Source organism: Pleurodeles waltl, chromosome 1_2 (assembly GCF_031143425.1).
Source record: "Pleurodeles waltl isolate 20211129_DDA chromosome 1_2, aPleWal1.hap1.20221129, whole genome shotgun sequence".
In the NCBI taxonomy this organism is placed as follows: Eukaryota; Metazoa; Chordata; class Amphibia; order Caudata; family Salamandridae; genus Pleurodeles; species Pleurodeles waltl.
In genome coordinates this window covers 1,348,892,202-1,348,919,714 of record NC_090437.1, presented here as the reverse complement: position 1 = coordinate 1,348,919,714, position 27,513 = coordinate 1,348,892,202, and the positions used below count along the sequence as shown (strand labels likewise).

At 48.2% G+C, this 27,513-nt stretch overlaps 1 protein-coding gene across 1 annotated transcript in view; it reads left to right on the top strand.

Moving 5' to 3' along the window:
* Positions 1-27,513, top strand: part of LOC138252717 (NACHT, LRR and PYD domains-containing protein 3-like) — a 458,845-nt gene that overhangs the window by 227,312 nt on the left and 204,020 nt on the right. Inside the window, exon 7 of the mRNA XM_069205762.1 lies at positions 19,162-19,329. Within this exon, the coding sequence (XP_069061863.1) occupies positions 19,162-19,329 (168 nt within the window). The remainder of the gene's footprint in view (positions 1-19,161; positions 19,330-27,513) is intronic.

Below are 27,513 nucleotides of genomic sequence, written 5' to 3'. Positions count from 1 at the left end.
AAAACACAATACACAGTTATACTAAAAATAAAGGTACTTTATTTTTATGACAATATGCCAAAGTATCTTAGAGTGTACCCTCAGTGAGAGGATAGGAAATATACACAAGATATATATACACAATAGCAAAAATATGCAGTATAGTCTTAGAAAACAGTGCAAACAATGTATAGTTACAATAGGATGCAATGGGGAAACATAGGGATAGGGGCAACACAAACCATATACTCCAAAAGTGGAATGCGAACCACGAATGGACCCCAAACCTATGTGACCTTGTAGAGGGTCGCTGGGACTATTAGAAAATAGTGAGAGTTAGCAAAATAACCCTCCCCAAGACCCTGAAAAGTGAGTGCAAAGTGCACTAAAGTTCCCCTAAGGACAAAATAGTCGTGTTAGAGGAAAAATGCAAGGAAAACACAAATCAGCAATGCAACAACGATGGATTCCTGACTGAGGGTACCTGTGGAACAAGGGGACCAAGTCCAAAAGTCACAAGCAGCTCGGAGATGGGCAGATGCCCAAGAAATGCCAGCGGTTGGTGCAAAGAAGCTCTTACTAGGCTGAAGAACTGTGAATACTGCAGGAACGACAAGGGCTAGAGACTTCCCCTTTGGAGGATGGATCCCCCACGCCTTGGAGAGTCGTGCAGAAGTGTTTTCCCGCCGGATGGACGCCAACAAGCCTTGCTACACGCAAATCGTGCTTTTGGCGTTTTTGGACGCTGCTGGGGCCCAGGAGGGACCAGAAGGTCGCAAATTGGACCTGCAGAGAGAGGGGACGTCGAGCAAGACAAAGAGCCCTCACTGAAGCAGGTAGCACCCGGAGAAGTGCCAGAAACAGGCACTACGAGGATGCGTGAAACGGTGCTCGCCGAAGTTGCACAAAGGAGTCCCACGTCGCCGGAGACCAACTTAGAAAGTCGTGCAATACAGGTTAGAGTGCCGTGGACCCAGGCTTGGCTGTGCACAAAGGATTTCCGCCGGAAGTGCACAGGGGCCGGAGTAGCTGCAAAGTCGCGGTTCCCAGCAATGCAGCCCACCGAGGTGAGGCAAGGACTTACCTCCACCAAACTTGGGCTGAAGAGTCACTGGACTGTGGGGGTCACTTGGACAGCGTCGCTGGATTCGAGGGACCTCGCTCGTCGTGCTGAGAGGAGACCCAAGGGACCGGTAATGCAGCTTTTTGGTGCCTGCGGTTGCAGGGGGAAGATTCCGTCGACCCACGGGAGATTTCTTCGGAGCTTCTGGTGCAGAGAGGAGGCAGACTACCCCCACAGCATGCACAAGCAGGAAAACAGTCGAGAAGGCGGCAGGATCAGCGTTACAGAGTTGCAGTAGTCGTCTTTGCTACTATGTTGCAGGTTTGCAGGCTTCCAGCGCGGTCAGCGGTCGATTCCTTATCAGAAGGTGAAGAGAGAGATGCAGAGGAACTCGGCTGAGCTCATGCATTCGTTATCTAAAGTTTCCCCAGAGACAGAGACCCTAAATAGCCAGAAAAGAGGGTTTGGCTACCTAGGAGAGAGGAAAGGCTACTAACACCTGAAGGAGCCTATCAGCAGGAGTCTCTGACGTCACCTGGTGGCACTGGCCACTCAGAGCAGTCCAGTGTGCCAGCAGCACCTCTGTTTCCAAGATGGCAGAGGTCTGGAGCACACTGGAGGAGCTCTGGACACCTCCCAGGGGAGGTGCAGGTCAGGGGAGTGGTCACTCCCCTTTCCTTTGTCCAGTTTCGCGCCAGAGCAGGGGCTAAGGGGTCCCTGAACCGGTGTAGACTGGCTTATGCAGAATTGGGCACATCTGTGCCCAACAAAGCATTTCCAGAGGCTGGGGGAGGCTACTCCTCCCCTGCCTTCACACCATTTTCCAAAGGGAGAGGGTGTCACACCCTCTCTCAGAGGAAGTTCTTTGTTCTGCCATCCTGGGCCAGGCCTGGCTGGACCCCAGGAAGCCAGCTGCCTGTCTGAGGGGTTGGCAGCAGCAGCAGCTGCAGAGAAACCCCAGGAAGGGCAGTCTGGCAGTACCAGGGTCTGTGCTACAGACCACTGGGATCATGGAATTGTACCAACAATGCCAGGATGGCATAGAGGGGGCAATTCCATGATCATAGACATGTTACATGGCCATATTCGGAGTTACCATGGTGAAGCTACATATAGGTAGTGACCTATATGTAGTGCACGCGTGTAATGGTGTCCCCGCACTCACAAAGTTCAGTGAATTGGCTCTGAACAATGTGGGGGCACCTTGGCTAGTGCCAGGGTGCCCTCACACTAAGTAACTTTGCACCTAACCTTTACCAGGTAAAGGTTAGACATATAGGTGACTTATAAGTTACTTAAGTGCAGTGTAAAATGGCTGTGAAATAACGTGGACGTTATTTCACTCAGGCTGCAGTGGCAGGCCTGTGTAAGAATTGTCAGAGCTCCCTATGGGTGGCAAAAGAAATGCTGCAGCCCATAGGGATCTCCTGGAACCCCAATACCCTGGGTACCTCAGTACCATATACTAGGGAATTATAAGGGTGTTCCAGTAAGCCAATGTAAATTGGTAAAAATGGTCACTAGCCTGTCAGTGACAATTTGGAAAGAAATGAGAGAGCATAACCACTGAGGTTCTGATTAGCAGAGCCTCAGTGAGACAGTTAGTCACTACACAGGTAACACATTCAGGCACACTTATGAGCACTGGGGCCCTGGGTTACCAGGGTCCCAGTGACACATACAACTAAAACAACATATATACAGTGAAAAATGGGGGTAACATGCCAGGCAAGATGGTACTTTCCTACACAACCCCCCCCCCAAACGAAGGACAATAAGACTAGCCATTACCTGATGAGTCTTCATTGTCTAAGTGGAAATATCTGGAGAGTCCATCTGCATTGGAGTGGCTACTCCCAGGTCTATGTTCCACTGTATAGTCCATTCCCTGTAGGGATATGGACCACCTCAACAATTTAGGATTTTCACCTTTCATTTGTTTTAGCCAAAGTAGAGGTTTGTGGTCTGTCTGAACAATGAAGTGAGTGCCAAACAGGTATGGCCTCAACTTCTTCAGAGCCCAGACCACAGCAAAGGCCTCCCTCTCTATGGCAGACCAACGCTTTTCTCTAGGGGTCAACCTTCTACTAATAAAAGCAACAGGTTGTTCCTGGCCCTCAGAATTAAGTTGTGATAGGACTGCCCCTACTCCTAATTTAGATGCATCAGTTTGGACATAGAATTTTTTAGAGTAACAAGGGCTTTTCAGGACAGGTGCAGAGCACATGGCCTGCTTCAGCTCCTCAAAGGCTTTCTGACACTTTGCTGTCCATAATACCTTTTTAGGCATCTTCTTGGATGTGAGGTCATTAAGAGGGGCTGCAATGGAGCCATAGTTCTTAATGAACCTCCTGTAATACCCAGTGAGGCCTAGGAAGGCTCTCACCTGAGTCTGAGTGGGAGGGGGAACCCAATCAATAATAGTTTGGATTTTCCCCTGAAGTGGTGCAATCTGTTCCCCACCAACAAGGTGTCCCAGATAAACCACCTTACCCTGCCCTATCTGGCACTTTGAAGCCTTGATAGTGAGGCCTGCCTTTTGCAGAGCCTCCAAAACTTTCCAAAGGTGGACCAGGTGATCATCCCAGCTGGAGCTAAAGACAGCTATATCATCCAAATATGCTGCACTGAAAGCTTCCAGCCCTTGCAGGACTGTGTTCACCAACCTCTGAAAAGTGGCAGGTGCATTTTTCAAACCAAAAGGCATTACAGTAAACTGGTAATGTCCTCCAATGGTAGAAAATGCAGTCTTAGGTTTAGCATCTTCTGATAATTTGATCTGCCAATACCCTGCAGTCAAATCAAAAGTGCTTAGATACTTGGCAGATGCCAGTCTATCTATAAGCTCATCTACCCTGGGTATAGGGTGAGCATCAGTTTTGGTTACCAAGTTGAGACCTCTATAGTCTACACAAAACCTCATTTCCTTCTTTCCATCTTTAGAATTGGGTTTTGGTACCAGTACCACAGGAGAAGCCCATGGACTGTCAGAATGCTCAACCACTCCTAGTTCCAACATTTTCTGAACTTCTTGCTTTATGCAGTCCCTGACATGGTCAGGCTTCCTATAGATCTTACTTTTGACAGGTAAACTGTCTCCAGTATCTATAGTGTGCTCACACCAAGAAGTGGTGCCTGGCACAATGGAGAAGAGTTCTGAAAATTGTCCTAGGAGATTTATGCAATTATCTTTCTGCTCAGCAGTAAGACAATCAGCCAAAACTACACCTTCCACAAGAGCATCTTGTTCTGTGGAAGAGAAGAGATCAGGTAGAGGATCACTGTCTTCTTCCTGTCCCTCATCTGTTGCCATGAGCAGGGTGAGATCAGCCCTGTCATAGTAGGGTTTCAGGCGGTTGACATGGAGCACCCTAAGGGGACTCCTGGCAGTGCCTAAGTCAACCAAGTAGGTGACTTCACCCTTCTTTTCAACAATTGTGTGGGGTCCACTCCATTTATCTTGGAGTGCTCTTGGGGCCACAGGCTCCAAGACCCACACTTTCTGCCCTGGTTGGTACTGAACCAAAACAGCCTTCTGATCATGCCATTGCTTCTGGAGCTCTTGGCTGGCCTGAAGGTTTTTACTGGCCTTTTTCATGTACTCAGCCATCCTTGATCTGAGGCCAACTACATAATCCACAATATCCTGCTTAGGAGCTTTTAAAGGTTGTTCCCAACCCTCCTTTACAAGTGTGAGTGGACCCCTAACGGGGTGTCCAAAAAGAAGTTCAAAGGGGCTGAAGCCCACTCCTTTCTGGGGTACCTCCCTGTAGGCAAAAAGGAGGCATGGTAGAAGGATATCCCATCTCCTGCGGAGTTTTTTAGGGAGTCCCATAATCATGCCTTTGAGAGTTTTATTAAATCTCTCCACCAGTCCATTTGTTTGTGGATGATAGGGTGTTGTGAACTTGTACGTTACACCACACTCCTTCCACATGGCCTTTAAGTATGCAGACATGAAATTGCTTCCTCTGTCTGATACTACTTCCTTTGGGAAGCCCACCCTGGAAAATATTCCCAGGAGGGCCTTTGCCACTGCAGGAGCTGTAGAGGTCCTTAAAGGAATAGCTTCAGGATATCTTGTGGCATGGTCCACTACCACCAAGATAAACCTATTGCCTGAAGCAGTAGGAGGGTCAAGGGGGCCAACTATGTCAACCCCTACCCTTTCAAAGGGAACCCCAACCACAGGCAGTGGGATAAGGGGTGCCTTTGGAGTGCCACCTGTCTTGCCACTGGCTTGACAGGTTTCACAGGACTTACAAAATTCTTTTGTGTCCTCAGACATCCTAGGCCAATGAAACAATGGTACCAATCTGTCCCAAGTTTTCATTTGACCCAAGTGCCCAGCTAAGGGAATGTCATGTGCCAGTGTTAGAAGGAACTTTCTGTACTCCTGAGGAATCACTAATCTCCTGGCAGCTCCAGGTTTAGGATCCCTGTGCTCAGTGTACAAGAGGTTGTCCTCCCAGTAAACTCTGTGAGAGTCACTGACATCCCCATTAGCCTGTTTGACAGCTTGCTGTCTGAGACCCTCTAATGTGGGACAGGTTTGCTGTGCCACACTCAGCTCCTCTCTGGCAGGCCCCCCTTCACCCAAAAGCTCAGCAGTGTCTGCTTCCAGCTCCTCTGGTGTAGGTTCTGCACAAGGAGGGAATTCTTCTTCCTCAGAAGTAGAATCCACTGTAGAGGGAGGGATAGTAGGAAGTGGTTTGCTTCTACTAGCCCTAGCTTTAGGGAGCACTTGGTCCATTGTTCCAGGATCCAAGCTTCCCTGTCCTTTTTGCTTTTTGGCCTGAGCCCTTGTCAAAGCAAAAATATGCCCTGGGATGCCCAGCATTGCTGCATGGGCCTCCAACTCCACATCTGACCAAGCTGATGTCTCCAAATCATTCCCTAATAGACAGTCTACAGGTAAATCTGAAGCTACCACAACTTTCTTTGGACCAGATACCCCCCCCCAGTTGAGATTTACAACAGCCATGGGGTGGCTTTGTGTTATGTTGTGAGCATCGGTTACTTTGTACTGGTGTCCAAGTATGTGTTGTTCAGGGTGCACCAGTTTCTCAATCACCATTGTGACACTGGCCCCTGTGTCCCTGTAGGCCTGGACCTCAACACCATTTATTAGGGTTAGTTGCTTGTACTTCTCCAAGTTATGGGGGCAAGCAACCAAAGTGGCTAAGTCAATAGCCCCTTCAGAGACTAAAGCAGCCTCTGTGGTCTCCCTAATCAGACCAACCCCAACTAAATTACCAAAAGTGAGCCCAGCTACTCCCTTAGATTGGCTATTAGTAGGTTTGCTCCCACCACCACTGCTATTAGTAGGGACACTAGGTGTAGCAGTAGGGGTTGTAGTGGTAGGAGCTGTGGTGCCTTTCTTTGGACAACTGGGATCTGTTGTCCAATGGCCTTTTATTTTACATAAATAGCACCATGGTTTCTTTTCCTTGTTCTGATTAAAGGAGGATTTGGACCCACCACCCCCACCAGAGTGTTTTTGTGGGCCTGATGAAGACTCATTTTTAGATTTGTCCCCACCCTTGTCAGAAGACTTACCATCCTTCTTTTTGTTGCCATCTTTGTCACCCCCTGTATGAACTTTTCTGTTCACTCTTGTTCTGACCCATTTGTCTGCCTTCTTTCCCAATTCTTGGGGAGAGGTCAGATCAGAGTCCACCAAGTACTGGTGCAACAAATCAGACACACAATTATTAAGAATATGCTCTCTCAGGATCAAGTTATACAGGCTGTCATAATCAGTAACTTTACTGCCATGTAACCACCCCTCCAAGGCCTTCACTGCCTGGTCAATGAAATCAACCCAGTCTTGTGAAGACTCCTTTTTGGTATCTCTGAACTTTATCCTGTACTGTTCAGTGGTTAAGCCATAACCATCCAGGAGTGCATTCTTAAGAACTTGGAAATTATTAGCATCATTTTCTTTTACAGTAAGGAGCCTATCCCTACCTTTTCCAGTGAATGATAGCCATAGGATAGCAGCCCACTGCTTTTGAGGGACATCCTGTACAGCACAGGCCCTCACAAGTGCAGCAAACCACTTGTTAATGTCATCCCCCTCCTTATAAGGGGGAACTATCTTGTGCAGATTCCTGGAATCATGCTCTTTTGCAGGATGACTATGGGGAATACTGCTGCTGCCACCATGGGTATCTAAACCCATCTTCTGTCTTTCCCTCTCTATTTCTAAAGACTGTCTATCCAAATCCAGCTGTTGCTTCTTGAGCTTCAGTCTGGTTTGCTCCACTCTCAATCTATTGAGCTCCCTTTCTAACAATCTGTCATCAGGGTGGGTGGGAGGGACATTTCTAGATACAGAGGTATGATGGGAATGAACAGAAGGAGACCTGTTCCTTACAAGGGGCACCCTAACAGCTTGGCTACCAGCATAATGTGAGAGCACATCATCAGTATGATGTGATTCAACCTCTGTACCAACTATGCTAGACTGTCTAGTAATGGGCAGGCTGAGAAGTTTCTTTCCTGAACCTTTTCCTGGGGGAGTCCCTGGATCAGATTGAGAACCATTAGCTACTTTTTCTACAGATTGGGCACTTATGGCCTTATCCTGTACTCTAAGCATATTAATTAACAGTTCTAAGGAAGGATTCTTCCCTACACTCAAACCTCTCTCTATGCAGAGACTCCTTGCTCCTTTCCAGCTAAGGTGATCATATGCAAGTTTGGACAGTTCAACTTTTTGGCCTGTGCCAGACATTTTTAGAGAGAGTTAAAGTGATAGACAAAGAGAAAAAAGTTTTCAGAACTTTTTGGAAAGACAGAAAAAACTTTTTAAACTTTTTAAGAACTTTTTGAAAGTTTAGAAGTACTTTTCAGCACTTAGAAAAGAGTGAAAAGAGGAAATGCAAAACTTTTTGGCTATGTGTATATACACTGACCTTGTTTTGTATATTTTTCTCTTATGAAAAGTACAATGACAAGAGTGGTAAGTAGTCTCAAAGCACTTATCCCACCGCTGCACAACCAATGTAGGAGGCTGGACTGGCTTGTAGTGAGTACCAAGGGGTACTTGCACCTTGCACCAGGCCCAGTTATCCCTTATTAGTGTATAGGGTGTCTAGCAGCTTAGGCTGATAGATAATGGTAGCTTAGCAGAGCAGCTTAGGCTGAACTAGGAGACGTGTGAAGCTACTACAGTACCACTTAGTGTCATATGCACAATATCATAAGAAAACACAATACACAGTTATACTAAAAATAAAGGTACTTTATTTTTATGACAATATGCCAAAGTATCTTAGAGTGTACCCTCAGTGAGAGGATAGGAAATATACACAAGATATATATACACAATAGCAAAAATATGCAGTATAGTCTTAGAAAACAGTGCAAACAATGTATAGTTACAATAGGATGCAATGGGGAAACATAGGGATAGGGGCAACACAAACCATATACTCCAAAAGTGGAATGCGAACCACGAATGGACCCCAAACCTATGTGACCTTGTAGAGGGTCGCTGGGACTATTAGAAAATAGTGAGAGTTAGCAAAATAACCCTCCCCAAGACCCTGAAAAGTGAGTGCAAAGTGCACTAAAGTTCCCCTAAGGACAAAATAGTCGTGTTAGAGGAAAAATGCAAGGAAAACACAAATCAGCAATGCAACAACGATGGATTCCTGACTGAGGGTACCTGTGGAACAAGGGGACCAAGTCCAAAAGTCACAAGCAGCTCGGAGATGGGCAGATGCCCAAGAAATGCCAGCGGTTGGTGCAAAGAAGCTCTTACTAGGCTGAAGAACTGTGAATACTGCAGGAACGACAAGGGCTAGGGACTTCCCCTTTGGAGGATGGATCCCCCACGCCTTGGAGAGTCGTGCAGAAGTGTTTTCCCGCCGGATGGACGCCAACAAGCCTTGCTACACGCAAATCATGCGTTTGGCGTTTTTGGACGCTGCTGGGGCCCAGGAGGGACCAGAAGGTCGCAAATTGGACCTGCAGAGAGAGGGGACGTCGTGCAAGACAAAGAGCCCTCACTGAAGCAGGTAGCACCCGGAGAAGTGCCAGAAACAGGCACTACGAGGATGCGTGAAACGGTGCTCGCCGAAGTTGCACAAAGGAGTCCCACGTCGCCGGAAACCAACTTAGAAAGTCGTGCAATGCAGGTTAGAGTGCCGTGGACCCAGGCTTGGCTGTGCACGAAGGATTTCCGCCGGAAGTGCACAGGGGCCGGAGTAGCTTGCAAAGTCGCGGTTCCCAGCAATGCAGCCCAGCGAGGTGAGGCAAGGACTTACCTCCACCAAACTTGGGCTGAAGAGTCACTGGACTGTGGGGGTCACTTGGACGGTGTCACTGGATTCGAGGGACCTCGCTCGTCGTGCTGAGAGGAGACCCAAGGGACCGGTAATGCAGCTTTTTGGTGCCTGCGGTTGCAGGGGGAAGATTCCGTCGACCCACGGGAGATTTCTTCGGAGCTTCTGGTGCAGAGAGGAGGCAGACTACCCCCACAGCATGCACAAGCAGGAAAACAGTCGAGAAGGCGGCAGGATCAGCGTTACAGAGTTGCAGTAGTCGTCTTTGCTACTATGTTGCAGGTTTGCAGGCTTCCAGCGCGGTCAGCGGTCGATTCCTTATCAGAAGGTGAAGAGAGAGATGCAGAGGAACTCGGCTGAGCTCATGCATTCGTTATCTAAAGTTTCCCCAGAGACAGAGACCCTAAATAGCCAGAAAAGAGGGTTTGGCTACCTAGGAGAGAGGAAAGGCTACTAACACCTGAAGGAGCCTATCAGCAGGAGTCTCTGACGTCACCTGGTGGCACTGGCCACTCAGAGCAGTCCAGTGTGCCAGCAGCACCTCTGTTTCCAAGATGGCAGAGGTCTGGAGCACACTGGAGGAGCTCTGGACACCTCCCAGGGGAGGTGCAGGTCAGGGGAGTGGTCACTCCCCTTTCCTTTGTCCAGTTTCGCGCCAGAGCAGGGGCTAAGGGGTCCCTGAACCGGTGTAGACTGGCTTATGCAGAATTGGGCACATCTGTGCCCAACAAAGCATTTCCAGAGGCTGGGGGAGGCTACTCCTCCCCTGCCTTCACACCATTTTCCAAAGGGAGAGGGTGTCACACCCTCTCTCAGAGGAAGTTCTTTGTTCTGCCATCCTGGGCCAGGCCTGGCTGGACCCCAGGAGGGCAGCTGCCTGTCTGAGGGGTTGGCAGCAGCAGCAGCTGCAGAGAAACCCCAGGAAGGGCAGTCTGGCAGTACCAGGGTCTGTGCTACAGACCACTGGGATCATGGAATTGTACCAACAATGCCAGGATGGCATAGAGGGGGCAATTCCATGATCATAGACATGTTACATGGCCATATTCGGAGTTACCATGGTGAAGCTACATATAGGTAGTGACCTATATGTAGTGCACGCGTGTAATGGTGTCCCCGCACTCACAAAGTTCAGTGAATTGGCTCTGAACAATGTGGGGGCACCTTGGCTAGTGCCAGGGTGCCCTCACACTAAGTAACTTTGCACCTAACCTTTACCAGGTAAAGGTTAGACATATAGGTGACTTATAAGTTACTTAAGTGCAGTGTAAAATGGCTGTGAAATAACGTGGACGTTATTTCACTCAGGCTGCAGTGGCAGGCCTGTGTAAGAATTGTCAGAGCTCCCTATGGGTGGCAAAAGAAATGCTGCAGCCCATAGGGATCTCCTGGAACCCCAATACCCTGGGTACCTCAGTACCATATACTAGGGAATTATAAGGGTGTTCCAGTAAGCCAATGTAAATTGGTAAAAATGGTCACTAGCCTGTCAGTGACAATTTGGAAAGAAATGAGAGAGCATAACCACTGAGGTTCTGATTAGCAGAGCCTCAGTGAGGCAGTTAGTCACTACACAGGTAACACATTCAGGCACACTTATGAGCACTGGGGCCCTGGGTTACCAGGGTCCCAGTGACACATACAACTAAAACAACATATATACAGTGAAAAATGGGGGTAACATGCCAGGCAAGATGGTACTTTCCTACAAGGGTGAGCATCAGTTTTGGTTACCTGGTTGAGACCTCTGTAGTCTACACAAAACCGCATTTCCTTCTTTCCATCCTTGGAATGAGGTTTTGGTACAAGTACCACAGGAGAAGCCCATGGACTTTCAGAGTGCTCAACCACTCCTAGTTCAAGCATTTTCTGCACCTCATGCTTTATGCAGTCTCTGACATGGTCAGGCTGCCTATAGATCTTACTTTTGACAGGCAAGCTGTCTCCAGTATCTATAGTGTGCTCACACCAAGAAGTGGTGCCTGGCACAGTAGAGAAGAGTTCAGAAAACTGACCCAGGAGATGTATGCAGTGGTCTTTCTGCTCAGCAGTAAGACAATCTGCCAAAACTACACCTTCCACTAGAGCATCTTGTTCTGTGGAAGAGAAGAGATCAGGGAGAGGGTCACTCCCTTCTTCCTGTCCTTCATCAGTTGCCATGAGCAGGGGGAGATCAGCCCTGTCATAGTAGGGTTTCAGGCGATTGACATGGAGCACCCTAAGGGGACTCCTGGCAGTGCCTAAGTCAACTAAGTAGGTGACTTCACCCTTCTTTTCAACAATTATGTGGGGTCCACTCCATTTGTCTTGGAGTGCTCTTGGGGCCACAGGCTCCAAGACCCACACTTTCTGCCTGGTTGGTACTGAACCAAAACAGCCTTCTGGTCATGCCATTGCTTTTGGAGCTCTTGGCTGGCCTGAAGGTTTTTACTGGCCTTTTTCATGTACTCAGCAATCCTTGATCTGAGGCCAAGTACATAGTCCACTATGTCTTGCTTTGGAGCATTTAAAGGTTGTTCCCAACCCTCCTTAACAAGTGTTAGAGGACCTCTCACAGGGTGACCAAATAGGAGTTCAAAGGGGCTGAAGCCCACTCCTTTTTGGGGTACCTCCCTGTAAGCAAAAAGGAGGCATGGTAAAAGGATATCCCATCTCCCGTGGAGTTTTTCAGGGAGTCCCATAATCATGCCTTTGAGAGTTTTGTTAAATCTCTCCACCAGTCCATTTGTTTGTGGATGATAGGGTGTAGTGAACTTGTATGTCACACCACACTCCTTCCACATGGCCTTAAAGTAAGCAGACATGAAATTGCTTCCCCTGTCTGATACCACCTCTTTTGGGAAGCCCACCCTGGAAAAGATTCCCAGGAGGGCCTTTGCCACTGCAGGAGCTGTATTGGTCCTTAGAGGAATAGCTTCAGGATATCTGGTGGCATGGTCCACTACCACCAAGATAAACCTATTGCCTGAAGCAGTAGGAGGGTCAAGGGGGCCAACTATGTCAACCCCTACCCTTTCAAAGGGGACCCCAACCACAGGCAGTGGAATAAGGGGTGCCTTTGGAGTGCCACCTGTCTTTCCACTGGCTTGACAGGTTTCACAGGACTTACTAAATTCCTTTGTGTCCTCTGACATTCTAGGCCAATTAAACAGGGGAACAAGCCTGTCCCAAGTTTTCATTTGCCCCAAATGTCCAGCTAAGAGAATGTTGTGGGCTAGAGTTAGGAGGAACTTTCTATACTCCTGAGGAATCACCAATCTCCTGGCAGCTCCAGGGTTTGGATCCCTTGCTTCAGTGTACAAGAGGTTGTCCTCCCAGTAAACTCTGTGAGAGTCACTGACATCCCCATTTGCTTGTTTGACAGCTTGCTGCCTTAGACCCTCTAATGTGGGACAGGTCTGCTGTGCCACACTCAGCTCCTCCCTGGCAGGCCCCCCTTCACCCAAAAGCTCAGCAGTGTCTGCTTCCAGCTCCTCTGGTGTAGGTGCTGCACAGGGTGGGAATTCTTCTTCCTCAGAAGTAGAATCCACTGTAGAGGGAGGGATAGTAGGTAGTGATTTACTTCTACTAGCCCTAGCTTTAGGGAGCACTTGTTCCATTCTTCCAGGATCCAAGTCACCCTGTCCTTTTTGCTTTTTGGCCTGAGCCCTGGTCAAAGCAAAAATATGCCCTGGAATGCCCAGCATTGCTGCATGAGCCTCCAACTCCACTTCTGCCCAGGCTGATGTCTCTAAATCATTTCCTAATAAACAGTCTACAGGTAAATCTGAGGCAACCACAACTTTCTTTGGGCCAGTAACCCCCACCCCCCAGTTGAGATTCACAGCAGCCATGGGGTGGCTAAGGGTGTTGTTATGAGCATCGGTTACTTGGTACTAGTGACCAAGTAGGTGTTGTTCAGGGTGGACCAGTTTCTCTATTACCATTGTAACACTGGCACCTGTGTCCCTGTAGGCCTGAACCTCAACACCATTTATTAGGGGTAGTTGCTTGTACTTATCCATGTTAAGGGGACAAGCAACCAAGGTGGCTAAATCAATAGCCCCCTCAGAGACTAACACAGCCTCTGTGGTCTCCCTAATTAGACCAACCCCAACTAAGTTACCAATAGTGAGCCCAGCTACTCCCTTGGATTGGCTATTAGTAGGTTTGCTCCCACCACCACTGCTATTAGTAGGGACACTAGGTGTAGCAGTAGGGGTTGTAGTGGTATGAGGCTTGGTGCTTTTCTTTGGACAACTGGGATCTGTTGTCCAATGGCCTTTTACTTTACATAAATAGCACCATGGTTTATTTTCTTTGTTTTGATTAAAAGAGGATTTGGGCCCACCACCCCCACCAGAGTGTTTTTGTGGGCCTGATGAAGACTCATTTTTAGATTTGTCCCCACCCTTGTCAGAAGACTTACCATCCTTCTTCTTGCCATCTTTGTCACCCCCTGTATGAACTTTTCTGTTCACCCTTGTTCTGACCCATTTGTCTGCCTTCTTTCTCAATTCTTGGGGAGAGGTCAGACCAGAGTCCACCAGGTACTGGTGGAACAAATCAGACACACAATTATTAAGAATATGCTCTCTCAGGATTAAGTTATACAGGCTTTCATAATCAGTAACTTTACTGCCATGTACCACCCCTCCAAGGCCTTCACTGAATGGTCAACAAAGTCTACCCAGTCTTATGAAGACTCCTTTTTGGTTTCTCTGAACTTCATCCTGTACTGTTCAGTGGTTAAGCCATAACCATCTAGGAGTGCATTCTTAAGAACTTTGAAATTATTGGCATCACTTTCTTTCACAGTAAGGAGCCTATCCCTACCTTTTCCACTAAATGATAGCCATAGGATAGCAGCCATCTGCCTTTGAGGGACATCCTGTACAACACAGGCCCTCTCAAGTGCAGCAAACCACTTGTTAATGTCATCCCCCTCCTTGTAAGGGGGAACTATCTTGTGCAGATTCCTAGAATCATGCTCTCTTGCAGGATGACTATGGGGAATACTGCTGCTGCCACCATGGGTTTCCAACCCAATTTTCTGTCTTTCTCTTTCAATTTCTAAGGACTGCCTATCTAAATCCAGCTGTTGCTTCTTGAGCTTCAGCCTGGATTCTTCCACTCTCAATCTATTGAGCTCCCTTTCTAACACTCTGTCATCAGGGTGGGTGGCTGGGGCATGCCTTGAAACAGAAGTATGGTGAGAATGTACAGAAGGAGACCCTAACAGATGGCACCCTAACAGCTTGGCTAACAGGAACAGCACTTCTACTATGATGAGAATGAATACTCTTACTGTGATGTAAGACCACACTATCTGTATGATGTGGTTCTACATCAGTACCAGCTATGCTAGGTTGTCTGCTAATGGGCAGGCTATGAAGTTTCCCTTCTAAATCTTTTGCTAGGGGTGCCCCAGGATCAGATTGGGAACCATCAGCTAACTTTTCAACAGAAGTGCCACCTCTGGCCTTATCCTGTTCAACAAGCATATTAACCAACAGTTCTCTAGAGGGATTCTTCCCTACACTTAAACCTCTTTCTAGACAGAGACTCCTTGCTCCTTTCCAGCTAAGGTGATCATTAGCAAGTTTGGACAGATCAACAGTTTGGCCTGTGCCAGACATTTTAGAAAGTGTTTAAGTGATAGAAAAAGTGAGAAAAAGCTTTTCAGAACTTTTTGAAAGACAGAAAAATAAACATTTTAAACTTTTTAAGAACTTTTTAGAAAGTTTAGAGGTACTTTTCAGCACTTAGAAAAGAAGTGAAAGGAAAAAGCAAAACTTTTTGGTTAGGTGTACATACACTGAACTTGTTTTGTATATTTTTCTCTTATGAAAAGAACAATGACAAAAGTGGTAAGTAGTTGCAAAGTACTTATCCCACCGCTGCACCAACCAATGTAGGAGGCTGGACTGGCTTGTAGTGAGTACCAAGGGGTACTTACACCTTGCACCAGGCCCAGGTATCCCTTATTAGTGTATAGGGGTGTCTAGCAGCTTAGGCTGATAGAAAAGGTAGCTTAGCAGAGCAGCTTAGGCTGAACTAGGAGACGAGTGAAGCTCCTACAGTACCACTAGTGTCACTTGCACAATATCATAAGAAAACACAATATACAGATATACTAAAAATAAAGGTACTTTATTTTTATGACAATATGCCAAAGTATCTCAGTGAGTACCCTCAGTATGAGGTTAGCAAATATACACAAGATATATGTACACAATACCAAAAATATGCAGTATAGCAATAGAAAACAGTGCAAACAATGTATAGTTACAATAGGATGCAATGGGAGCACATAGGGATAGGGGCAACACAAACCATATACTCCAAAAGTGGAATGCGAACCACGAATGGACCCCAAACCTATGTGACCTTGTAGAGGGTCGCTGGGACTGTAAGAAAACAGTGAGGGTTAGAAAAATAGCCCAACCCAAGACCCTGAAAAGTGAGTGCAAAGTGCACTGAAGTTCCCCAAAGAGCACATAAGTCGTGATAGGGGAATACTGCAGGAAAGACCAACACCAGCAATGCAACAACGATGGATTTCCAGACTAGAGTACCTGTGGAACAAGGGGACCAAGTCCAAAAGTCACGATCAAGTCGAGAGTGGGCAGATGCCCAGAAAAAGCCAGCTGTGGGTGCAAAGAAGCTGCTACTAGGCAGTAGAAGCTGAGGATTCTGCAGGAACGACAAGGGCTAGAAACTTCCCCTTTGGAGGATGGATGTCCCACGTCGTGAAGAGTCGTGCAGAAGTGTTTTCCCGCCGAAAGACCGCAAACAAGCCTTGCTAGCTGCAAGCTCGATGTTTAGGATTTTTGGATGCTGCTGTGGCCCAGGAGGGACCAGGATGTCGCCAATTGCGTGAGGGGACAGAGGGGGCGTCCAGCAAGACAAGGAGCCCTCTCAGAAGCAGGCAGCACCCGCAGAAGTGCTGGAACAGGCACTACGAAGTGGAGTGAAACGGTGCTCACCCGAAGTTGCACAAAGGAGTCCCACGCTGCCGGAGGACAACTTAGGAGGTCGTGCAATGCAGGTTAGAGTGCCGTGGACCCAGGCTTGGCTGTGCACAAAGTATTCCTTCGAAAAGTGCACAGGAGCCGGAGTAGCTGCAAAAGACGCGGTTCCCAGCAATGCAGTGGGGAGGCAAGGACTTACCTCCACCAAACTTGGACCTCGCTCGTCGTGCTGAGAGGAGACCCAGGGGACCGGTGATGCAGTTCTTTCGTGCCTGCTGTAGCAGGGGGAAGATTCCGTCGACCCACTGGAGATTTCTTCGGAGCTTCTAGTGCAGAGAGGAGGCAGACTACCCCCACAACATGCACCACCAGGAAAACAGTCGAGAAGGCGGCAGGATCAGCGTTACAGAGTTGCAGTAGTCGCCTTCGCTACTTTGTTGCAGTTTTGCAGGCTTCCAGCGTGGTCAGCAGTCGATTCCTTGGCAGAAGGTGAAGAGAGAGATGCAGAGGAACTCTGATGAGCTCTTGCATTCGTTATCTAAGGAATTCCCCAAAGCAGAGACCCTAAATAGCCAGAAAAGAGGGTTTGGCTACCTAGGAGAGAGGATAGGCTAGCAACACCTGAAGGAGCCTATCAGAAGGAGTCCCTGACGTCACCTGCTGGCCCTGGCCTCTCAGAGCAGTCCAGTGTGCCAGCAGCACCTCTGTTTCCAAGATGGCAGAGGTCTGGAGCACACTGGAGGAGCTCTGGGCACCTCCCAGGGGAGGTGCATGTCAGGGGAGTGGTCACTCCCCTTTCCTTTGTCCAGTTTCGTGCCAGAGCAGGGCTGAGCGGTCCCTGAACCGGTGTAGACTGGCTTATGCAGAAATGAGCACCATCTGTGCCCATGAAAGCATTTCCAGAGGCTGGGGGAGGCTACTCCTCCCCTGCCTTAACACCTTTTTCCAAAGGGAGAGGGTGTAACACCCTCTCTCTGAGGAAGTCCTTTGTTCTGCCATCCTGGGCCAAGCCTTGCTGGACCCCAGGAGGGCAGAAACCTGTCTGAGGGGTTGGCAGCAGCAGCAGCTGCAGTGAAACCCTTGAAAAGGCAGTTTGGCAGTACCCGGGTCAATGCTAGAGACCTGTGGGATAATGGGATTGTGCCAACTATGCCAGGATGGCATAGAGGGGGCAATTCCATGATCATAGACATGTTACATGGCCATATTCAGAGTTACCATTGTGAAGCTACACATAGGTAGTGACCCATGTGTAGTGCGCGCGTGTAATGGTGTCCCCGCACTCACAAAGTCCGGGGAATTTGCCCTGAACTATCTGGGGGCACCTTGGCTAGTGCCAGGGTGCCCACACACTAAGTAACTTTGCACCTAACCTTTACCAGGTAAAGGTTAGACATAGAGGTGACTTATAAGTTACTTAAGTGCAGTGGTAAATGGCTGTGAAATAACGTGGACGTTATTTCACTCAGGCTGCAGTAGCAGGCCTGTGTAAGAATTGTCAGAGCTCCCTATGGGTGGCAAAAGAAATGCTGCAGCCCATAGGGATCTCCTGGAACCCCAATACCCTGGGTACCTTAGTACCATATACTAGGGAATTATAAGGGTGTTCCAGTATGCCAATGTGAATTAGTGAAATTGGTCACTTAGCCTGTTAGTGACAATTTGGAAAGAAATGAGAGAGCATAACCACTGAGGTTATGGATAGCAGAGCCTCAGTGAGACAGTTAGTCATAACACGGGTAACACATACAGGGCACACTTATGAGCACGGGGGCCCTGGCTGGCAGGGTCCCAGTGACACATACAACTAAAACAACATATATACAGTGAGAAATGGGGGTAACATGCCAGGCAAGATGGTACTTTCCTACATAGGGCCTCCAAAACTTTCCATAGGTGGACCAGGTGATCATCCCAGCTAGAGCTAAAGACAGCTATATCATCTAGATGTGCTGCACTAAAAGCTTCCAGCCCTTGCAGGACTGTGTTCACCAACCTTTGAAAAGTGGCAGGTGCATTTTTCAATCCAAAAGGCATTACTGTGAATTGGTAATGGCCTCCAATGGTTGAAAATGCAGTTTTTGCTTTTGCATCTTCTGATAACTTGATCTGCCAATACCCTGCAGTCAAATCAAAAGTGCTGAGATACTTGGCAGATGCCAGTGTATCTATTAGCTCATCTGCCCTGGGTATAGGGTGAGCATCAGTTTTGGTTACCTGGTTGAGACCTCTGTAGTCAACACAAAATCTAATTTCCCTTTTACCATCTTTGGAATGAGGTTTTGGTACCAGTACCACAGGAGAGGCCCCTGGACTTTCAGAGTACTAAACAACATATATACAGCGAAATATGGGGGTAACATGCCAGGTAAGATGGTACTTTCCTACAATATTGTCAGAGACCACAGGTGTGATGGTCTCCAGTGAAGTACATATTAGCAGATTCCACAAGTGTGATGGTCTCTGGTGTAGTAAACATTGCCAGAGTCCACAGGTGTGATAGTACTTGATGTAGTATATATTGCCAGACTTTACAGGTGCGATGGGCTCTGGTGTTGTATATACACCCAGAGTCCACTGGTGTGATGGTCTCTGGCGTAGTATATATCGCCAGAGTCCACAGGTGCGATAGTCTCTGGTGTAGTAGATAGTACCGGAGTCCACAGGTGCAATGGTCTAAGGTGTAGTATATATCGTCAGAGTCCACAGGTGTGAAGGGTGCAGTATATATTTGCAGAGTCCACAGCTGTGAAAGGTGTAGTATATATTGCCAGAGTCCATAGGTGCGATGGTCTCAGGCGTTGTCTGTGTTGCCTCTGTTAACCCCTTCACTTCACTAGAGCTTTGTCACATGGTTGTCTCCTCTCTACAGGTTAGCCAATAACAAGCTCACTGATGCCTGCGCCAAAGACCTTGCAGATGCTCTCCAGATCAACCAGCACCTAAAACGCCTTTGGCTCTCTAGAAACTGTTTCACCAGCACATCTGTCGTGAGCTTTAACCACATCTTACTATGCTGTGGCAGCCTGAAGGAGTATCGGTGAGTATCACTCATATCAGTCAGTGCCGGTGAATAGTACTCATATCAGTGAGTACTGGTGAGTATCACTCATGGCAGTCAGTGCAGGTGCGTATCACTTATATCAGCCAGTGCTTGTGAGTATCACTCATGTCAGTCTATGCCGGTGAGTATCACTGATGTTGGTCAGTGCTGGTGAGTATCACTAATGTCAGTCAGTGCTGGTTAGTATCACTCATGTCAGTCAGTGCCAGTGAGTATCACTTACATCAGTCAGTGTCGGTGATACCCAATCCCAAGAGTGGATGAGTTCATAGACAGATTAGGGGTAGCCAAATACCTGAGTATCTTTGATTTAACATCTGGGACTCGGCAGATTGGTCTGACCCCCGGAGCAAAAGAGAGGTCAGCATTTTCTACTCCTAGTGAACATTATCAATTCACTATTATGCCCTTTGGACTGCAAAATGCATCTGCCACCTTTCAGAGGTTGATGAACCAAGTCATTGATGAACTGGAAACTTTTAGTGCAGCTTTCCATTTTGACATAGCTGTCTATATTTGTATCTGGGTTGTGGGAGCTTCCCAGGCCAGAATAGGCTGGATCTTGGGTTGTGGAGGATGCACTTGGCCTCCGCCAACCAGGTGACCAAAGTACACAACTTTTCCCTGCCCTATCTGGCCCATACTGGCCTTGATAGTGAGGCCTGCCTTTTGCAGAGCCTCAACGACCTTTCCAAGGTGGATCGGGTGCTCCTGCCAAGTGGAACTATAGAGAGCTATTTCATCTAAGTAAGCTGCACTAAAAGTTTCCAGCCCTGCAAGGACGTGGTTAACTAACCTTTGGAAAGTGGCAGGTTCATTCTTTTGTCCACAGGGCATAATGATGAACTGATAATGCCCACTAGGAGTAAAGAATTCTGACCTCTCTCTTTGCTCATGGAGTCAGGACAATCTGCCAGAGCCCTTATGTTAAATCAAAAGTACTCAAATATTTGGCTGCTCCTAATCTGTCAATAGGATCATGAGCTCTTGGGATTGGGTGTTCATCTGTCTTGATTACTGAGTTGAGGCTCCTGTAGTTCACAGAAAAACCTCATTTATTTCTTGTCTCCCTTGGAGTGAGGTTTGGAGACTAAAACTACTGGGCTAGCCCAGGGGCTCTCTGAGGGGTCAATGACACCCAAATCCAACATTTTCTTGACTTCAGCTTCTATGCTTTCTCTGAAATGGTCAGACTGTCTGTAAATGAGTTTTTGACAGGCAGGCTGTCACCAATGTCCACATCATGGGTTCACCAGTTTGTCTTCCCAGGGGTCGAATAAAATAGCCCAGCATACTGGTTGAGGACTTGGCTGCAATCAGTCTGGTGTTGCTCTGAGAGGGTGTCTGACAAGACCACTCCATCTACAGAACCATCTTGGGGGTTGCTGGAGAGGAGATCAGGGAGAGTTTTACTCTCATCTCCCTGTCCCTCATCTGTAACTATGAGCATGGTCACATCAGCTCTATCACAAAAGGGTTCTAGGCGGTTGACATGTATAATCCTTTTGGGATTTGTGCAACTGTCTAGGTCCACTATATAAGTGACCTCCTCTTTCCTTTGAAGAATATGGTAGGGCCTAGACAATATGTCCTGGAGGGCCCCTGGAGCAACAGGCTCCAACACCCAAACATTCTGCCCTGGTTGGAACTCCACTATAGCAGCTGTTTGGTCATACCAATACTTTTGAAACTCTTGGCTGGCCTGAAGATTTTTGCTGGCTTTCTCCATGTACTCAGCCATTCTAGAACGTAGGCCAAGCACATAGTGTACAATATCTTGGGCTCTTTGAGAGGTCTCTCCCAGCATTCCTTCATAAGACTTAGTTGCCACCTAACAGGGTGCCCAAACAAAAGTTCAAATGGAGAAAAACCTACTCCCTTTTGTGGCACTTCCCTGTAGGCAAGTAGCAGGCTAGGAAGTAGGACATTACATCTTCTTCTGAGCTTTTCAGGGAGCCCTCCTATCATGCCTTGTAGGGTCTGGTTGAACCTTTCTACCAGCCCATTGGTTTGTGGATGGTGTGGGGTAGTGGATTTATAAGTCACTCCACAGTCCTGCCACATGTGTTTTAAGTATGCAGACATGGCGTTTGACCCCTTGACCTACTACCTTCTTAGGGAACTCAACCCTGGTAAAGATACCCAGGAGGGCTTTGGCAATTGCAGGTGCAGTGATTGTCCTAAGGGGAATAGCCTCAGGATACCTAGTGGCATGATCCACTATCACTAAGATATATCTACGTCCTGATGCTGTTGGAGGGTCAAGAGGGCCAACAATGTCAACCCCTTCAAAGGGAACCCCAACCACAGGTAGTGGAATTACGGGGACATTGAACTGCCCACCTGCCTTGCCACTGGCTTGGCAGGAGGGACAGGACTGACAAAAGTCCTTCACTTTTTGTGACATAACTGGCCAGTAGAAGGGGTTAACAAACCTGCACCATGTGTTATTCAGATCCAGATGCTCTGCTAGGGGGATGTCACGGGATAAAGCTAGAAGGAAGTCTCTCAACATCTGTGGCATTACCACCTTCCTGGTTACACCAGGCTTGAGGTCTCTGGCCTCAGTGAACAGGAGCCCCTCCTCCCAGTAGACCCTGTTGTAGGAGGCTGGGCTATGTTTGTAGTGGGTACCTTGGGTACTTACACCTTATACCAGGTCCAGTTATCCCTTATTAGTGAAATGTAGTAGTGGTCTAGCAGCTTAGGCTGATAGAGGTAGCTATAGCAGAGCAGCTTAGGCTGAACTAGGAGACATGCAAAGCTCCTGCAGTACCACTTATGGTTACACAGTACTTATACACAAGTAAAGACAATACTCAATGTTACCAAAAATAAAGGTATTTATTTGGGTTACAGAGTACCCAAAATATCTTAGAGACAATACTCCTTCTGGAGGTAAGTATTACATACAATATATACACTAGACAACAAAATTAGACAAGTAGATAGTCAGAGAAAAATGCAAACAATAGGAAATGCTATAGAATGCATGGGAGAAAATAGTTCTGGGGCAACACAAACCATATACTAAGAAAGTGGAATGAGAATCACGAATTCCCCCCTAGACAAGTGTAGTGTGTGCAGAATTGCTGGGAGAGTAAAAATACAGTAAAGGTAAGTAAATTACCCCACCTCGGAGCACAGAAAAGCATGAGTAAAGTACTGCAAGTTTCCCTAGGACACACTACACCTCGTGATTGGGATTTTGCAGCAGCCAACCAAGTCTGCAAAGAACAACTGCTGGATTCCTAGATCTGAAGACCTGCAAAGGAAGGGGACCAAGTCCAGAAGTTGAAAGAAGTTCCAGGTTAGTCGAAGACTGCAGGAATGCACCCTAGGAAGATGCCAGCCATTTCCTGCATAATGCAAAAGATGTCCCACGGCGTGAAGATCGTTGCAGACGTGATTTTGTGTTGGAAGTTGCCAACAAGCCTTGGCTACGACAAAAGTGCATTTTGCATCAAAATGGCGCTGGATGGACCCAGGAGGGACCTGGGGGCCTCAACTCTGTGTGAGGTGAAAGAGGGGTCTCTCAGCACCTCAGAGAGCCCTCAGGATGGCAGCTGGCGCACCCAGGAGTCACAGAATCTGGGGACAAAGGAGGTGCAAAATGTGGTTGATGCAGCACAACAAAAGAAGGTCCCACACCACCAGAGAACAACTCAGCGACTTGAGCATCGCAGGATGGAGTGCTGGAGACCTGGGCCAGTCTGTGCACAAAGGAATTTTGCAAATAGTGCACAGAGGTGAAGAAGACGCAGTACACAGGAGTACCGTCACTCTCAGGGAAAGCAATGTCTTACCTCCTCTGAATTGCATCAGCAGGACCTCAGGACAGTCTATGTCGATGTTGTCCATCCTCTGTGTCCTTAGGAGCACGCTCGTCACTGTGAGAGAAGTCGAAGGGTACTGGTTGTCGTCTTGAAAGGTGCCTGCTGGAGCGGGGGAGTGACTCTGTCACTCCACGGGAGATTTATTTGGCCCTTCTGGTGCAGGATGAAGATAGGGAGTCCCCAGAGTGTGCACACCGTGGAAACTGTTGCAGTTGTTGACTTGGAGCTGAGGTTGCTGAAGAAAAGAATCTCTTGTAGATACTTTGTTGCAGTTACAGCGTTTCTTGGAGCAGGCTGTAGTTGATCCGAGGTCAGATGAGTCTGAAGTTGTTGCAGAGGATTTCTGAGGGAACCTTGCAAGCAGAATCTGAAGAGAACCCACAGGGGAGACCCTAAATAGCCCTGAGAGGGGGATTGGCTACCTTATCTGGTATGGACCTATCAGGAGGGGTCTCTGATGTCACCTGCTGGCACTGGTCACTCAAAGCCCTCCAGAGTGCCCCCACACCTTGCAAAGCAAGATGGCTGAAGTCTGGGACACACTGTAGGAGCTCTGAGCACCACCCCTGGGGTGGAGATGGACAGGGGAGTGGTCACTCCCCTTTCCTTTGTCCAGTTTCGTGCCAGAGGAGGGGACAAGGGGCCCCTGAACCTGTGTAGGCTGGTTAATGCAAGGAGGGCACCATCTGTGCCCTTTAAAGCATTCCCAGAGGCTGAGGGAGGCTGCCACTCCCTAGCCTGTAACACCTATTTCCAAAGGGAGAGGGTCTAACACCCTGCTCTCAGAGGAAATGCTTTGTTCTGCCTTCCTGGGACTGGGCTGCCCAGACCCCAGGAGGGCAGAACCCTGTCTGAGAGGCGGCAGGAGCTGTAGCTGCAGTGCAAGCCTCAGAGAGCTGGTTTGGCAGTACTGGGGGTCCACAGTGGAGCCCCTAGGATGCATGAAATTGGCTCCCCAATACCAAATTTGGAATGGGGGTACAATTCCATGATCTTAGACATGTTACATGGCCATATTGTAGGAAAGTACCATCTTGCCTGGCATGTTACCCCCATTTTTCACTGTATATATGTTGTTTTAGTTGTATGTGTCACTGGGACCCTGGTAACCCAGGGCCCCAGTGCTCATAAGTGTGCCTGAATGTGTTACCTGTGTAGTGACTAACTGTCTCACTGAGGCTCTGCTAATCAGAACCTCAGTGGTTATGCTCTCTCATTTCTTTCCAAATTGTCACTAACAGGCTAGTGACCATTTTTACCAATTTACATTGGCTTACTGGAACACCCTTATAATTCCCTAGTATATGGTATAGGAGGCTGGACTGGCTTGTAGTGAGTACCAAGGGGTACTTGCACCTTGCACCAGGCCCAGTTATCCCTTATTAGTGTATAGGGTGTCTAGCAGCTTAGGCTGATAGATAATGGTAGCTTAGCAGAGCAGCTTAGGCTGAACTAGGAGACGTGTGAAGCTACTACAGTACCACTTAGTGTCATATGCACAATATCATAAGAAAACACAATACACAGTTATACTAAAAATAAAGGTACTTTATTTTTATGACAATATGCCAAAGTATCTTAGAGTGTACCCTCAGTGAGAGGATAGGAAATATACACAAGATATATATACACAATAGCAAAAATATGCAGTATAGTCTTAGAAAACAGTGCAAACAATGTATAGTTACAATAGGATGCAATGGGGAAACATAGGGATAGGGGCAACACAAACCATATACTCCAAAAGTGGAATGCGAACCACGAATGGACCCCAAACCTATGTGACCTTGTAGAGGGTCGCTGGGACTATTAGAAAATAGTGAGAGTTAGAAAAATAACCCTCCCCAAGACCCTGAAAAGTGAGTGCAAAGTGCACTAAAGTTCCCCTAAGGACAAAGAAGTCGTGTTAGAGGAATAATGCAGGAAAGACACAAACCAGCAATGCAACAACTGTGGATTTCCAATCTAGGATACCTGTGGAACAAGGGGACCAAGTCCAAAAGTCACAAGCAAGTCGGAGATGGGCAGATGCCCAGGAAATGCCAGCTGCGGGTGCAAAGAAGCTTCGACTGGACAGAAGAAGCTGAGGTTTCTGCAGGAACGAAATGGGCTAGAGACTTCCCCTTTGGTGGACGGATCCCTCTTGCCTTGGAGAGTCGTGCAGAAGTGTTTTCCCGCTGAAAGGACGCCAACAAGCCTTGCTAGCTGCAAATCGTGCGCATGGCGTTTTTGGACGCTGCTGGGGCCCAGGAGGGACCAGGAGGTCGCAAATTGGACCTGAAGAGAGAGGGGACGTCGAGCAAGACAAAGAGCCCTCACTGAAGCAGGTACCACCCGGAGAAGTGCCAGAAACAGGCACTAAAAGGATGCGTGAAACGGTGCTCGCCAAAGTAGCACAAAGGAGTCCCACGTCGCCGGAGACCAACTTAGAAAGTCGTGCAATGCAGGTTAGAGTGCCGTGGACCCAGGCTTGGCTGTGCACAAAGGATTTCCACCGGAAGTGCACAGGGGCCGGAGTAGCTGCAAAGTCGCGGTTCCCAGCAATGCAGCCCAGCGAGGTGAGGCAAGGACTTACCTCCACCAAACTTGGGCTGAAGAGTCACTGGACTGTGGGGGTCACTTGGACAGAGTCGCTGGATTCGAGGGACCTCGCTCGTCGTGCTGAGAGGAGACCCAAGGGACCGGTAATGCAGCTTTTTGGTGCCTGCGGTTGCAGGGGGAAGATTCCGTCGACCCACGGGAGATTTCTTCGGAGCTTCTGGTGCAGAGAGGAGGCAGACTACCCCCACAGCATGCACAAGCAGGAAAACAGTCGAGAAGGCGGCAGGATCAGCGTTACAGAGTTGCAGTAGTCGTCTTTGCTACTATGTTGCAGGTTTGCAGGCTTCCAGCGCGGTCAGCAGTCGATTCCTTATCAGAAGGTGAAGAGAGAGATGCAGAGGAACTCGGATGAGCTCTTGCATTCGTTATCTAAAGTTTCCCCAGAGACAGAGACCCTAAATAGCCAGAAAAGAGGGTTTGGCTACCTAGGAGAGAGGATAGGCTACTAACACCTGAAGGAGCCTATCAGCAGGAGTCTCTGACGTCACCTGGTGGCACTGGCCACTCAGAGCAGTCCAGTGTGCCAGCAGCACCTCTGTTTCCAAGATGGCAGAGGTCTGGAGCACACTGGAGGAGCTCTGGACACCTCCCAGGGGAGGTGCAGGTCAGGGGAGTGGTCACTCCCCTTTCCTTTGTCCAGTTTCGCGCCAGAGCAGGGGCTAAGGGGTCCCTGAACCGGTGTAGACTGGCTTATGCAGAATTGGGCACCTCTGTGCCCAACAAAGCATTTCCAGAGGCTGGGGGAGGCTACTCCTCCCCTGCCTTCACACCATTTTCCAAAGGGAGAGGGTGTCACACCCTCTCTCAGAGGAAGTTCTTTGTTCTGCCATCCTGGGCCAGGCCTGGCTGGACCCCAGGAGGGCAGCTGCCTGTCTGAGGGGTTGGCAGCAGCAGCAGCTGCAGTGAAACCCCAGGAAGGGCAGTTTGGCAGTACCAGGGTCTGTGCTACAGACCACTGGGATCATGGGATTGTGCCAACTATGCCAGGATGGCATAGAGGGGGCAATTCCATGATCATAGACATGTTACATGGCCATATTCGGAGTTACCATGGTGAAGCTACATATAGGTAGTGACCTATATGTAGTGCACGCGTGTAATGGTGTCCCCGCACTCACAAAGTTCAGGGAATTGGCTCTGAACAATGTGGGGGCACCTTGGCTAGTGCCAGGGTGCCCTCACACTAAGTAACTTTGCACCTAACCTTTACCAGGTAAAGGTTAGACATATAGGTGACTTATAAGTTACTTAAGTGCAGTGTAAAATGGCTGTGAAATAACGTGGACGTTATTTCACTCAGGCTGCAGTGGCAGGCCTGTGTAAGAATTGTCAGAGCTCCCTATGGGTGGCAAAAGAAATGCTGCAGCCCATAGGGATCTCCTGGAACCCCAATACCCTGGGTACCTCAGTACCATATACTAGGGAATTATAAGGGTGTTCCAGTAAGCCAATGTAAATTGGTAAAAATGGTCACTAGCCTGTTAGTGACAATTTGGAAAGAAATGAGAGAGCATAACCACTGAGGTTCTGATTAGCAGAGCCTCAGTGAGACAGTTAGTCACTACACAGGTAACACATTCAGGCACACTTATGAGCACTGGGGCCCTGGGTTACCAGGGTCCCAGTGACACATACAACTAAAACAACATATATACAGTGAAAAATGGGGGTAACATGCCAGGCAAGATGGTACTTTCCTACACAACCCCCCCCCAAACGAAGG